The 16,693-nt window shown below is 39.2% G+C and overlaps 1 protein-coding gene across 1 annotated transcript in view; it reads left to right on the forward strand.

Annotated features, from left to right (window-relative positions):
* Window positions 1-1,894: 1,894 nt before the first annotated feature.
* Window positions 1,895-16,693, forward strand: part of LOC137292046 (protein jagged-1a-like) — a 37,404-nt gene continuing 22,605 nt past the window's right edge. Inside the window, exon 1 of the mRNA XM_067823598.1 lies at window positions 1,895-1,976. Within this exon, the coding sequence (XP_067679699.1) occupies window positions 1,895-1,976 (82 nt within the window). The remainder of the gene's footprint in view (window positions 1,977-16,693) is intronic.

A 16,693-nucleotide genomic window follows, 5' to 3' on the forward strand; every position in this document is an offset into this window, starting at 1 on the left:
AATTAAATTACTTTTGTTTTATCTTTTTATATTCATAGTTACTTACGGTTCTACTTCATTGTAACAGATAGTTGATAACATAATATCTTATGCCAAAGTCTACAGCAGGAACCCGTTCCACAAAACGATCTTAGCCCTACTACTGTCTTTAGTGTATGCACCAGTTAAGGAATTGCGATCAGCTTAGCTCTGCGGAACAGGGCCGCGTATACTTGTATCTGTCACCTTCCTTCATACAGTGTGTTTACACCACGACAGAACCAAACGTACCCATTGTGGTATTCCACATGTCATATATATCCTGGTTTATCTCCAGATACTGGTCGACCAATGGTGGACGTCCGCGGATGAAGATGGAGAAGCTGTATTCTAGGTATATGACGATCACACCAGTGTACACCTCCGTGTGGTAGAAAGTCTGTAGAGCCTTGGTAAGGTGAGCTTTGGTTGGTGTGACAAGAAGACTGATGTTGACGCCAGTAACATTGATGCTGACAGTGTAGGAGATCTCCACAATTAGAAGCCTGCAATTTATTGTAAAATTGTTATTTTCATAACTTTGAAATTATTTTAAGGTGTTTCGTATTCTTAAAGGCATGACGTGTAAAAGATGTCAAACCAGTGGTCATGATGTTCTTGAGTAAGTGTTTTTACCAATACTTACGATTTCCCTCCTACGGCACCTTTCAAACTCAGAATGCTGATGTTGTAGGCATGTTGATCTGGCACTGCCAAAATAAAATTTTGTAAAATATAATGTGCCATAGTGCGAAAAGGATACGCCAATTTAGAGATGTCATTTAAAACTGAGACGCCAAATTGACGGAATTTACATATGCAACGTTGATTTACATTTTGATGCCGATAAGGTAATTTCGTAGACTTGATCATAATTTAGATCCACATTCAAAGACAAGATTAAGGTGGTGATTGCATCAACCTTTTGCTTAAATTATGCAATTCCGGGGTCGAAACAGTATTAGTTAATACTGATATTTCCATTACCTCAAACACAAACGTTATTTCTTAAAATAAATAACATTCTTACACTAATTAATACCTTATGGTTCGGATAATGCAAGGGTATAATGTCGCCTATACAGACCAGGTGTTTAACATATATATTGCCTTACAGTGTAGAAGATTAGCTTCTTTCCAGGCCAGCTTCAGGACCTGCACCAGATTGTCTTCCTCTCCATCCATCTCCTCCTCTACAGCATCAAAAATCAGCTTGTACACAGAGGTAGGCTCAAACACGGTCGGTTTTTCCGTAGTCGTTGGAGTTGTTGAGGCGGTCGTGGTTGGTGTTGAAGTTGTTACAGTTGTCTGTACTGTCGTGGCTGTTGTAGAAGTTGATGTTGAGTCTGATGTAGACACCTCTCCCAATGTGGACTGAGATGCTGATGTTTGTGGGGTTGTGGAACTGGTGGTTGGTTCTTGAGAAGAATAACTAGTGGTGCTGACAGTAGTTTCTGTAGTTCCGTCTGTAGTGGTATCTGTCGTTGTTTGTGTCGTAGTTGTCTCAGTTGAGGTAGTCATTCCGGAACTTTCTGGTGATGTCGATGTTTTTACCGTTGTTGTGGGTGTAGTGGTTATTTTGCACGATGTGGTCCCTGCAATAACCAGGGCATGAGTTGCCGGGGTAACTATTTAACTGTCCATGTATTCACAGAACAAAAAGAAACTTGCCTATACGCTCTTCCGAATTCTTGACCTTAGAAACTGGGCATTTCCGGAGGGCAGACCAAGGTGTTGTAATTGCAGGCACATGTCTGACTGAGTAATTCTTTGTGTTATAAGAACATTACATATCGAAAACAGAACAAAATATCATTACAAACATACATATTACTTTGCTGGCTCGTGCCTATATCCGGTATATCCAAAATACCATATGGACTTCTTAAGACAAGAACTTGATGATGATGATGATGATGATGATGATGATGATGATGATGATGATGATGATGATGAATGTATATTACGATGTGAAAAAATGTACAAATCTAGAATTGTCTCAATATTAATATTCTAATAACCTTTGGTGATAACGGCTTTCACATCCTTTATTTGTAGCTTCGATGTATAATAATTTATACAATAGATTATTAATAATATATTACGTTAGTCATGACTAGATATTACTCAGTGGCACTTGATATGTAGTTACCATCGTAACAGCAGCAATAGAACTGGTCTCTCTTCTGACCATATCGAATGCAGGTGCCTCGTCTATCGCATGCATCGAAATATCCTGTTAACAATTAATCAACTGTGAACAAATGTTTAAAACAATATCTAAATATTAATAGTATTTTCAATATCTAAAATAACACAGAGTTGATAATTATTAAGTGGAACCTTAAACCAGTATTTACTGAAACGTACATAATGTTGACTATTAACATGTACCAACCTTCTATCCTATGCAAATCCACATTGCAGCCAGTTTCTCCGCTTTTTACAACTCCGGTGATGCGAGTGTCATTGTGCATTGTGGAATCAACGGTTAGACTACCAGACACATCATAGAGAATTAAACTATGTCTGGCACTAGAGAATATTCCAGTCACGGCAGTGGTAATCTGATCAGTTGTTACATAGCCATTGATGTCGGCTATTTTATTCTCAAGTTTTGTAATGTTCATGCTGAATTTCCTGGTGTCATTTGGACAAGTGAGCATACCGGACCAGCTGCTTGACACAAAATCCGAACCTAAAACAGTAAAGTAGGATCTGTGAGTGAGTGAGTGAGTGAGTGAGTGAGTGAGTGAGTGGGTGGGTGGGTGGGTGGGTGGGTGAGTGAGTGAGTGAGTGAGTGAGTGAGTGAGTGAGTGAGCGAGTGAGCGAGTGTAAAAAACATAGACAATGTTTTTACCTAATAGAGATCATTAACTGATTTAAAAGTTACAGAATCATAATAAAGTATGAAATACAAAGAACATTACTGAACGTTGGCACTTACTAACCACAGTTTCACCCTTTATAATGCACATCACATGTGCTTACCTTGATAAATGGAGCAGTCTGGCGGAGATCCTGGTATGAGCTCCGTGCATGTAGGACCTCTCCACCCAGTCTTACACACTAGATCACCAGTGTCCTGGTTACACGTGTAGTGACCATTACAGTTATCGTCGGCCACACAGTGCTTCGTGCAGTTGTCCAGATAGAAATACTGACTGCAGGACGTCTCAATGGATAGCGTAATTCTACATTGGAAAACAGTATTGTAATGTGAAACCAGTGAGCGAGCCTTTTAATTTTAAAACCGCTTTTAGCAACATTACAGTACTATCACAGGAGGCGTCACAAGAAATGGGCTTAAAACATTTTACCCATGTGGGAACCCATGTACCTGTGTTTCGGAGCGAACGCTTTAACCACCAATCAGCCAATCAAAATGGAGAACAAGTTAATTGTCATACATACGTTCGCAGCATAACCTACCTGGAACAGGGCATACATATACGTAAATCGAATTAAAATGCGATATATTATTCATATTAAATTAATGTTAATTAAAATCAATTAAATTAAATTACCAGCTGCATCGTATTATCAATGGAACATGAAATGGAAAGACGCATATTTACTTGGTTGGATTGTTCTTCCTAGTGCCCAGTGTTGTAAAATTGATTCTGTTGCTGTTTCTGTTGATCATGACGTTGATGACGTCCACTGGAACTTTACCGTTGGTGTTCATATCAGTCACGTTTATTGTCAAATTATATTCTTCCTAAAATGAAAAGGCATGGCGACTGGGTTAAGAAGTAAATTGTCCTGTTCGTTAAATCTTGCTTGTTGATACAATATGAAATGAAGGGAAGAGGTAAAGTCTCTCTCTCTCTCTCTCTCTCTCTCTCTCTCTCTCTCCCTCCTTCCTCCCTCCCTCTCTCTCTCTCTCTCTCTCTCTCTCTCTCTCTCCCAGCATGTGAAAGAAAAGCCCTACCTCGCGGACATCGACATTAATTATTTCTGAATGTTGATCTGTGATGCTGTTCCGATCTGGTGGACCATCAATTGTGAAGCAGTCGATCTGTTTTCTGTTAATAAACAGGATGCAAATTTATTGGTACAGATTGACTACAAATATTGGACTCGTCCAGCGCACAAAAAATATAGCTTTCGTACAGCATTTAAGTGAACATCTTAGTTTGATTCCTAGACAGTTATCAGCTGCCAACATGTACAATGGCCCAGAACTACTGTTGTATTATAGACACTTACATAACGTTGCTGTACCACACCTGTGGCATTACAGGCACATACATAACGTTGTTGTACCACACCTCTGGCATTTCAGGCACTTACATAACGTTGTTGTACCACACCTCTGGCATTACAAACACTTACATAACGTCGTTGTACCACACCTCTGGCATTACAGACACTTATATAACGTCGTTGTACCACACCTCTGGCATTACAAACACTTACACAACGTCGTTGTACCACACCTGTGGTATTATAGACACTTACATAACGTTGTTGTACCACACCTGTGGCATTATAGACACTTACATAACGTCGTTGTACCACACCTGTGGCATTACAGACACTTACATAACGTTGTTGTACCACACCTGTGGTATTACAAACACTTACATAACGTCGTTGTACCACACCTGTGGTATTACAAACACTTACATAACGTCGTTGTACCACACCTCTGGCATTACAGACACTAACATAACGTCGTTGTACCACACCTGTGGTATTACAGACACTTACATAACGTCGTTGTACCACACCTGTGGTATTATAGACACTTACATGACGTCGTTGTACCACACCTCTGGCATTACAGACACTTACATAACGTTGTTGTACCACACCTCTGGCATTACAGACTCTACCATAACGTAGTCTGGCATTACAAACACTTACAGAACGTCGTTGTACCACACCTGTGGTATTACAGGCACTTGCATAACGTCGTTGTACCACACCTGTGGCACTACAGACACTTACATAACGTTGTTGTACCACACCTGTGGTACTACGGACACTTACATAACGTCGTTGTACCACACCTCTGGCATTACACACACTTACATAACGTTGTTGTACCACACCTTTGGCATTATAGACACTTACATAACGTCGTTGTACCACACCTCTGGCATTACAGACACTTACATAACGTTGTTGTACCACACCTCTGGCATTACAGACACTAAGATAACGTCGTTGCACCACACCTGTGGTATTACAGACACTTACATGACGTCGTTGTACCACACCTCTGGCATTACAGGCACTTACATAACGTCGTTGTACCACACCTGTGGTATTACAAACACTTACATAACGTCGTTGTACCACACCTGTGGTATTAGAGACACTTACATAACGTCGTTGTACCACACCTCTGGCATTACAGACACTAACATAACGTCGTTGTACCACACCTGTGGTATTACAGACACTTACATAACGTCGTTGTACCACACCTGTGGTATTACAGACACTTACATAACGTCGTTGTACCACACCTGTGGTGTTACAGACACTTACATGACGTCGTTGTACCACACCTCTGGCATTACAGACACTTACATAACGTCGTTGTACCACACCTCTGGCATTACAGACTCTAACATAACGTAGTTATACCACACCTGTGGTATTACGGGCACTTACACAACGTCGTTGTACCACACCTCTGGCACTACAGACACTTACATAACGTTGTTGTATCACACCTCTGGCATTACAGACACTTAAATAACGTTGTTATACCACACCTGTGGTATTACAAACACTTACATAACGTAGTTGTACCACACCTGTGGTATTACAGGCACTTACATAACGTCGTTGTACTACACCTGTGGCATTACAAACACTTACATAACGTTGTTGTACCACACCGGCGGCATTACAGGCACTTACATAACGTCGTTGTGCCACACCTGTGGTATTACAGACACTTACACTTAACGTCGTTGTACCACACCTCTGACATTACAGGCACTTACATAACGTCGTTGTACCACACCTGTGGCATTACAGACACTTACATAACGTTGTTGTACCACACCTCTGGCATTACAAACACTTACATATATAGCGTTGTTGTACCACACCTCTGGCATTACAGGCACTTACATAACGTCGTTGTACCACACCTCTGGTGTTACAGACACTTACATAACGTCGTTGTACCACACCTGTGGTATTATAGACACTTACATAACGTCGTTGTACCACACCTGTGGTATTATAGACACTTACATAACGTTGTTGTACCACACCTATGGTATTATAGTCTACACCGTTCGAAATGTTGTCTGCCCAGTTATTCTCAGCACTTACTCCCACATGCTCAAATTCAGACATGTATGAAATTCACCATCGATCAGGTTTATAAATCAATATTAATTAACTTGTAAAATTAAATGATGAATTCCAGTTGGATGATAAACTATACTGTCAAACCTAAATTGTTTCCGGACAGATACGTTTTGGTCAAGGCTCACAAGTTTTACATCCAACCATCCCTGTGTTCACCTGACATTTTGGTGTGTTTCATACCCTGATATTATAGACAGTTATACAGCGTCTTGTCATGAAAACATATATACACTGGGGAGGTACTACAAGTGTCAATACGAATACATTTTTAAACTGGCATTCTACTACAGCTGTAAACACTGAAACAGTTGTAAACAGTAGTAACAGTTTAGTACAGCTGTCAACACGATGACAGTACTATATTAGCGTCGACAACATTCCAACGTTGCTAGATTGATTGAATTCTTGGAGCAAATGACAGTTATGACCTATCAGGTCGTGTGCAGTGGTAACATCATGAAGATAACACCGAGTACCCTGAAACTGTTTATTTAACTCCGCACAATAAATACCGCTACATGTGCATGAAGCCGCTCTGTACATACTCGAGTCTGAACCAGTCTGTACAGTGATAGTCATCAACCAAGCCACCGAGACATGCATATGTGGGTGCAGTCTGGTCAATATGGCGGCCTCCTGCCCATTGCATTAAATATATAAAAATTCTGGAACACACGGCATCAACACTAATGTTCAGTGGTCTATTCATATTTGAGTGACCCATTCATAATTGTTTCTATTCCCTTAATTGAGTGATCCATTACTTTTGTTTTTAGCACTTATATGGAGTGGTGCATTACTAATACTGACTGCTCCATTCATAATTGTTTTTACTACTAATAGTGAGTGGTCCATCCATAATTGTGATTACTTGCAATGTTCATTGATCCCTTCATAATGTTCTTATCAACATTATTCAGTGGTCCATTCATACTTGTGTCTTTTACTATATAATCTTCAGTGGTTCATTCAGAATTGCTTTAGTAGTAATAGTCAGTGGTCCATTCATAATTGTGATTACTTGCAATGTTCATTGATCCCTTCATAATGTTCTTATCAACATTATTCAGTGGTCCATTCATACTTGTGTCTTTTACTATATAATCTTCAGTGGTTCATTCAGAATTGCTTTAGTAGTAATAGTCAGTGGTCCATTCGTAATTGTTCTTACTACCAATAGTCAGTCGTCCATACATAATTGCTCTACTAGTAATAGTCAGTGGTCCATTCATAAAATGTTTAGTAGTAATAGTCAGTGGTCCATTCCTAATGGTTTTACTATTAGTAGTCAGTGGTCCAGCAATAACTGTTTTTACTAGTAATAGTCAAATGTCTCACTAGTAATAGTCAGTCGTCCATTCATAACCGTTTTACTACTAATAGTCAGTGGTCCTTTCATAATAATCAAACATCCATACATAATTGTTTCACTAGTAATAGTCAGTGGTCCATTCATAATTGTTTTACCACTATCCTCCTGTTTAGGCCCAACTGAATCTGTTTCGGCACATGATTATCATTTTTCATCAAGTTTTTTTTTTGTTTAAAGTTTTCCACGACGTGCATGCTTGGTATAACAGGCAATTGGTATCAAATACCTACCTTTGTATCAAATACCTACCTTTGTATCAAATACCTACCTTTGTATCAAATACCTACCTTTGTATCAAATACCTACCTAACTGCAAGCAAACTTCCAAGTCACCGTGGAAGTATATGGTAAACATTAACTGAGTAATGATAATATATGACTGATAACAGTCCATCGTCGCATAATTATTTCATGTGAGCCCGCGATAGGTTTAGGCAATCTTTGCATGTTGTATATTACTGTGCTAGAACAGTGTGGAGAGATGACCCAAATGTGAAACAAATAGCTTGGTCAACGGGTGAAAAGGCAAAACATTTACATGATTTGTAATATACCTTGATCATATTTTGGATCTGATTGAGGTTTGGTTTAACATTTTTACTGCTCACAGTGTACAACGTGGTGATTCTTTTTATTCCAGCCTTATGAAAATAAGTATTAGTTGTTAAAATATGCTGAATAAACATACATTGGAAATACTTATAAGTTACAGTCTGTGTACATCTATTTGGCATTCAATCTAATTTATATTCTCCCATTTATTCGTCTTCCTAATATTTCTTCCCATTTACGTTTTACCATAGGTAAAATCGCATAGCGTTTGGTAATAAATATTTTTCTTTCCATTTAGTCAATAAACTTATACCAAACGGTAAAATGGGATAGACTTGTTTATTTTGAAGCATTTTATCAAACATATATATCTTATTGAAGTAGTCAAGTACTGCATGCATTCTTAACTCTAAGCTGTTCAAGGACATTATTGCCAGTATTGTAACTACTTTTAACATATTCAAGGGAGTGAATAATACCATTTTGATTTATAATGTGACTCAGATAACTCCCTTTTCCTCGCACTTCTTAACACAAACCGGTTTTCGTTCTATTAACATGTTATAAATGCACCATAATGATTGGCTAAATATATCCTTTGCGTGGAATGCCGTTTGGAGATCTGTGTTAATAAATTCTGACCATACCTTCAGTACATCTATCCAAAATTATTTGATTTTCGGTAGTATATTTGTAATTATATCTTTTCCATCAGCCGCCCATAACCTTGGCATGTGTATTGAAACATTATTCTTCTACAATGCATCCCACATTCTAGAAATTTTGCAGAAGAAACTTCCAAAACTATTAACTAACATGCTCGATTCAATATGACTGCAGAAGATTGAAATCAATTTTTTTACATTACCCTTGCTTGTCTGTAATACAGAACTCCAAGCTGTGGTCACACTTTCCAACCGGGCATCCTGCTGTGTCGATTCCGTCACAACAGCCTCCATCTAATTCCTGTCCACTTGGGTTGTCATATCCCAGAAATGTCACCTGGATCTTTCCTGTACCCCATACTGTAGTGACCTGTTTCAAAATTTAAACAGAAAGTATACAAGAAGTTGAATATCATTCTCGACATGCGAAAAAGGTATGCAATATAAAGTTGTCGCTTGGCGAAAGAGCCGATTACGAGTAAGGGAAATCGCACTCGCGTCTTTGGTGTGACGAGCAGGCACTTTAACCACTAGGCTACCTCACCGCCCCTGGATTCCACGACACATACCCACACAACTGCCCCAGGCAGTCTCCATACACTAGCAGCATGACCATAGTTCTTCACGTCATTACCCAGGGGTCAGTTTCACAAAGCCATCATATCATTGCCACTGCCACAAGTCTCTGTAAGTATGGGATTTACGATCACCTTAGCTCTACGGTCACTTTGTGAAACTGGACACAGGTCAAACAACAGAGCAGTGTTTGCAAGACTTTAATTTGCAAGATGGCCAACAGCGTCTGAAGGCCATAAACCCTTCAGGCCCTGAATTAAATTTGCAGACCCATTTCAAATTCAAACCAATCAAAACAAAATACACTGTTAGCAACGTGTCGGTCGCTGAGAGCACTTTTTTTTGTTAAAGACTGGCATTGACATTCCTACACGCAAATACCAGGAAGTGAAACTCTAAGTTATCGTAACAGGATGAATCATGGATGATTCCCAAATGAATAGAAAAAACATTATGGGAAAGATTGCAACTGAAAAATGATAGATAACTGAATAACTGACAGATACTTTACTGAAGGTCACAAGTGCCCACAAATATTTAAAACTGCCGGTCAGATACAAGATACAACCACCGGCGCCGAGCCTCCCGTTCGGCTGTTTTTTCAAACAATGGGATAGGGTGCACTCGGTTTTCATTTTCAGCTCCTTGTGGGGTGTCAAGACAAAGCTAAACTTTGAGTAAACATATTTATCATAATGACTTCATAATAAACACGGCGTGCCAGTGTCTGTCTTTTAAGGTAAAAAAACAATTACTGAAATAGAAAAATTACTGAATACACCAAATACCTTTCCACCATTTAACAAACGTGCATTTCTTTCATGTGCTAGTGCGAGTCCAATATCCCGACGTAAGTGTGTGTGTGTTTGTGTGTGCGTGTGTGTGTGCGTGTGTGTGTGCGTGTGTGCGTGTGTGCGTGTGCGCGCGCGCGTGTGTGCGTGTGTGCGTGCGTGCGTGTGTGTAGGGGTTAGAGGAGGGGGAAATGAGACTGAGAGCCTGCGGGGTGTCCCTGAAGTGAGGTGAGTGAGTTTGGTTCTGTTCAGTCATCTAGCAGAATCACCTCACGGGAAACACAAGAAACGTGGCCATCTGGAGAATCAAACCAGTGCCTTCGACGTCAGGAGCAAACACTGTAATCACTCCACTACCTCGCCGTCGCGATGTAAGGTCGACCAATGAGGTCGTTGATGGTGCCAACCGATGATGTCATGATGCCAACAGTGGTCATAATCAAGTCAAAAGTTGGATTTCAACTCACCGTCAGTGCATCGTGACACGTCGTAAGGAATGCAAACAAAACTGCTATAAAACATATCGGTATTTTCCTTGTCTTTTGCCAGTTTAAATTTAAAATTGTTAAGCAAGGCATCAGGGTTTTTAAGAGAATGTAAGTTCGGACTTCAGCCTTTCGAACGCTTGCTGAACTGTTTTAGAAAAAACTAGAGGCTCTACGTTTCATGATGTTTCTTTCTAGTCCATATATCCTTTGAACGCTGCAAGTTGCAAAATATCCTTCCAAAAACAATCAGTTCCATTCATGAATGTCTCGGAAGAACATGCGAGAAATGCCTGTATGCACATGCTTATTGTCTACATGCAGTCATGCTGATAACATGGATTGTGACTCAGAGCTGAGTTAACGTAACATATACGGACCGATATGTGAAATGTGACACTTAAATCGGATGACTTCCTTGCGACCACCATGTTCCAAGCTGAACTGAAAATGCTGTACATGAAATCCAGAATCTTCGATAGGTTGTCTTCGGGGTTTATACATTGCTTGCGCCAACTGGCGTGTTATTGACTGCTCAATATTGATTCTCTCTAAGCCGTATGCTTGATGTCCCACAAGCAAACACTGATTTCCATTTTTCAAAATTGCCTTCTCTGAGATCTTTGGACATTCTGAGAAACTGTGTCTATTTTACATTGTGGGCGACTTCATCACCCTTGCATATTCTGGGTTTAATGTTCATATACACATGTATAAGATTTCAACGGCAGAGTCTCAATCTTTTTATCACATATAGTACTGAATGCTCAAGCACATACAGATTTTTGAATTAACAAAGAAAAAGCCAAATTGTGCTTAACAACGATATAACCTTTTGCTGCATTACAAGCATCGTCTGCCGTTAATGCCCTGCCTGATTCAAGTCAACCCATATCATAGGTCAACAATATGACCTGCCTGATTAAAGTCAACTCATATCACAGGTCAACAATATGACCTGCCTGATTCAAGTCAACTCATATCATAGGTCAACAATATGCCCTGTGATATAACGACGAGTAGGTTATCGACTCTAGGATGGTTGAGACACAAATGATGAAAGGCAACTAACACAGACTTACAGTTATGGAGGAGCAAGTGGCACGTACAGTCTTACCTTTTCCATTACCGATTTTCAGTGATTTATTCATATATTTGTTACCACCATTTTGATTGTTACAACTTATGGACCCTTTTCAGACAGACAATCAACGGTGAACATTGACAATGTGAATTTTTCCTTGTTCATCGATAAGATTATATATTCAGTGTAAATGTGGGAGGCAATACACGACATGTTCATTCCTAGCCTCGTCTTTCAGTTGTGCTGTCCCCGTGAGACTGTGAGACTCACCAAGGACAAGATTATTGTCACCTAAACATTAAATTATTAAAAATATTCAAGATTTAAACAAATACCTACATAAACGCCCAATACTTACAAATGTCACCAGAAGAAGAAACTGTAATCCTAATGTTCTTGTCATGCTAAATACTATCCATGAAATGTGCAAATAATCCCCAGAAAGACGTCCGTTCCGACCTTGTAGCCGGCAACCGCTGTTATCAGTAACTCTTGCCTGCACGAACGGCAAAGTATGAAACGTCTTTGAATATTTCCACCCGAGGGATTGTTTACTCCACCCAAGATAAGTGGCTGGGGTGTGTCGCTGGCGGGTAAGGGGTAGCCAACAGAGTAGGTGATAAGGTGCTTTATATGGGGATTATGTCGTCAATGTACAACTGCATTGCGACATAGAGGGATGAATAGTGCAAGTCGTTGTTCCTGATTTGGAAATCATAAAATGGTTTCTGTGTTTCTGTTTGTAACAATTTTGAAATATGTGTATTGTTAAGTAGTTCAAATATGCTTTTCGATTTTGGATTGGTGATTTTTTTCATCAGTTTAAATACAAGGATCAATGTTTCGTGTTTTGTACCTTGTGACAAATTTACCACCACGACTATGGACCTGGGTGAATAGGATAAATATTAAACGTTTCCATTACTAACACGTCATTTAACGCTGATGTTTTTACGTTAAGGGAGTACAGAGTAATTATTGATACATTTCTAGCAATGTCATTGTTTCTAATCCATTTCGTTACGTTCAGATCCTAGTAACTATTGATTCCCGCATAAATAGCCATATTGATTGAATCACTGCTCCAATACAAGCTCTCCGTTCAAGGTCCACCCGATCGGTTAACTTCTGAGCATAGATACACGGGCATAGAAAGGCATGCCATGGCGATTTCACCAAGCTTACTTTATTTTTGAGGCAGAGACGAGTGGGTTTGAAAATCAAGTAAAAACATTAATAATATTATTATTATTAATAAATTGTGCACAGTGCATCTTGATATCCATATGGAGGTCAACAAGCATTGTGTGTTTGGTTCTATGGTTAACCCTTTTGTGGGTGCAGTGACTGACAAATTGTTCAATAAATGTACAATGGTGGAGTCTGTCACTCCTTATCCCGCAGGTGACATTCGGGGTATCAGAGGAATACTTTATTGCTAATGGTGTTCTTTAAGTCATTCAAGCATTACAACTGACTCTAACACACAAACACACTGATATACAAACACAGTAACTCACAGAAACAGTGAGACACTAACGCTCTGGGGCTCCTTTCAAGAAGCAACCTTTACTAAGGCTAACCTTAACTCCCATTATGTAGCACTGCACTAAGGTCACTTTTGTGACCCACGATCACCTTAGTTCTTTGTGAACGGAAGTCCCGGCGAACTGAAACATACCAACGCACTGGCGAACTGACAAACTAAAATGTGGCTCTCCTATTAACTCTGACACTGACGGAATTACACACTCTCTGATGTACTCGGATTGTCGTGTGGCATGAGGATGGGCCACAGGTCATGCGCAGTCTCGATAGTCTGTAGACACATTCATTCAAGACACCGGGTGTTAGCGAAAAGTGTAGGCATATCCTACTATACATTTTGCACCACCGATCCTGAATTTTCATTCTAAGAGTATTACTTTTTATTACTATTACTATTACTAATATTACTTTTTATTACTATTACTATTACTAATATTACTTTTTATTATTGCCTTACTTACTCTAGAATCGTCGATGATGACCTGAAAACATCCGTGTATGGGCAAGACAGTCTTCTGCTCAATAATATGCGCAATGGTCCATGCGCCAGGTTATGATGTCATCAAGCAAGCCAAAAACTGATCAATTAAAGAGATCGTGTTTCATCAATCCATGTTTAAACATCGGCCAGATATAGAACCAGGTGCTCCGTAAGAAAGGATCCGATAAAACACTCTTTATTTGATATCAGAACAACAGATCAATACATGCCGACATGACATTGAGAAGCTTCTTCAATATCTCTCCAGGGGATTGTCGACTGGTTAAAGCGTTTCCTTGTAACGGCGAAGACCCTGGTTCGATTCCCCGCATGATGATTTAATGTTTTGTTTCATATGAATTCAAAAGTGAAATCTGCTGTTAAAATGAATAAATTGTTGACATCCAGTTAATTTGATACATTGATTGGTCTGAAACTGGGACGTGTACTAAGCCCTTTGCTCTTCTCATTAATCGTTGCAGAACTTGACAATACGCTGTATGAATCCAATGTTAGGGGTATTTTTGTAGGTCAAGCATGTATGGATATATTATTGCTATTTTATGCAGATGACGTGTGTGTGTTTGATGACCGTGCTGTTGCTTTGCAGAGAAAACTTGATTTACTTAAGCGTTATAGTATTAAATGGGGATTAAATGTCAAATAAATTCCGATAAGGAAGAGATATTAGTGTTTATAAACAGTGGTAAGCTAAGGGGAGCAGAAAAATGGATGTTTGGGAGAGTTCGGGTTATAATATCAAAGTATTATAATTATTATATTTATTTTCTAGCAAATCATGATGGTCGAAAGCAAGACAAGAGTTTATTTCATGGGCATCATTGGTAAAACACCTACTATTTAGTGAAGGCTTTGGTTTAGTGTTAATCACACGTGAATTTCTTTGTTCCTTTGTAGTTGTGATTCAACTAAATTGTGCAGTTAGAATTTATAGAATTGTAATCTCTGTAGTAAATTGCATATTATGTGTGTAGATCTTAGATCAAAATATATAGAGGCCAAGATATTGCTGTAATTCGCCCAAGACGTTTATATTTAGAGCTCTTCTAACATAAATTTATAATAAATATATACATTTTCTCAAATGTTGCAAAGTTTATTAAGGAAGCTCTCTTTCTCAGAAACCCCCATCTGTCATTATAATGATTATCTTGTGTTATGTTGTACATGGGTCGTTGGTCTATATACCGAATAAATTGGAATCGGGTACAATGTATGGCACCCATTTCTGATGTCCCCCGTCGTGAATTTTGCTGGAACAAAATTTGTTAAAAGCGGCGAAAAACTAATCTCACTCTCTTCATATCGCTTAAGAAAATTTCTGCGTTGATGAAATTACGTATCACGTATCCCGCCTGGAGGTTTTGTGAACGACTGATACGGTGACGAGGGCACGATACATTCCATGCACTTCCAAGCGTTATGATCTATTTTCTACATGGACCACACCCATTTCTGATCAAAGTCCAGGAAGGTGTTACAACGATATTTCACCATATTATAGAAACACACATTTTTTTCTTCTGTGTGTGGATTCTTCTCCAAATTCAGTATCCGCCTGTCTAGGGGATGTTATCGAAATATGGTGTTGTTGATTTTATCATACAAATTTTCTTTTTATATGTTTTTATTAATTTATAATTGCCGTCGTTGGCGTTTTTATTTGTTTATTTTTTGGTTTGCTTTGTTTTTTGTTTTCTTTTTGTTTGGTTGGTTGGTTGGGGTTTTTTTGGGTTTTTTTTTGCTTTCTGTTTCCGTTTTCTTCTTGCTTGTTTTCTGTTTGTCTGTATCGTGTTTTCTCTTGTTTCTTTTGTGTCGTTAGTTGATAAGTGGAACCTACTGTCCATCACGCCATTCACCATGAAAAGTCTCACTCTTTATTCTTCCTTCATCCTCCTATAAGTGTGACGTATACCTCCGGGTCGTGAATAACATGTTCAGGTGTTCTGCCATCTACCCGACATTCCATCTACCCGAAATTCCATCTACCCGACATTCCATCTGCCCGAAATTCCATCCTCCCGACATTCCATCTACTTGAACTTCCATCTTCCCGACATTCCATCTACCCGGGATTCCATCTGCTGGAAAGTTGAAAAAAGAGACATAAAACCTTACTCACTCACCCGTTTATATATGTAAATATCTCAAATTTTATGCTTAATTCAAACATGGATTAACAGTGCGTGCTGTTATACCGAAGCTAGATGGCTGAAACCATAAACTTTCACACAAACAGAGCCCTGTAATACAGGACCTGCTTCGTTTAACCCGGAATTCGTTGCCGTCAGATTAAGGCATAGCCCAGTGGACTGCGAGTCTTCCAAGAAGGTCGGTGCAAAACTCTAACTATGTCATACCAAGAGACATGGTACTGATGTAAACTTGTCTGTCGCTCGATATTAAAATGATAAACATCCTTGTCTGAAGGCGATATCCATCCGAAACTAGGCATTGTTACTTCAGTGGTTTGCACTATACAACTGGCCGGTACAAGCAGAAACACACATGCACTGACGTGCATACGCACACACGCACTCACTGCACATCACTACTACGGTGAAAGAAAACAGAACCCATTCTCCTCCTGAACACACCTGTAAACAGGTATATATCTACACAGTTATATCAGATTACCCATACTATTTTTTACAAACACACACCAATTCGTGAACGACTGAAGAGGTTACCGGTTGTAGCAGGTATTGTAAAGAATGTCATTAAAGCAGGAAACGTGACTAACATCCCGGCATTAAGA

This window comes from Haliotis asinina, chromosome 7 (genome assembly GCF_037392515.1).
Source record: "Haliotis asinina isolate JCU_RB_2024 chromosome 7, JCU_Hal_asi_v2, whole genome shotgun sequence".
Classification (NCBI taxonomy): domain Eukaryota; kingdom Metazoa; phylum Mollusca; class Gastropoda; order Lepetellida; family Haliotidae; genus Haliotis; species Haliotis asinina.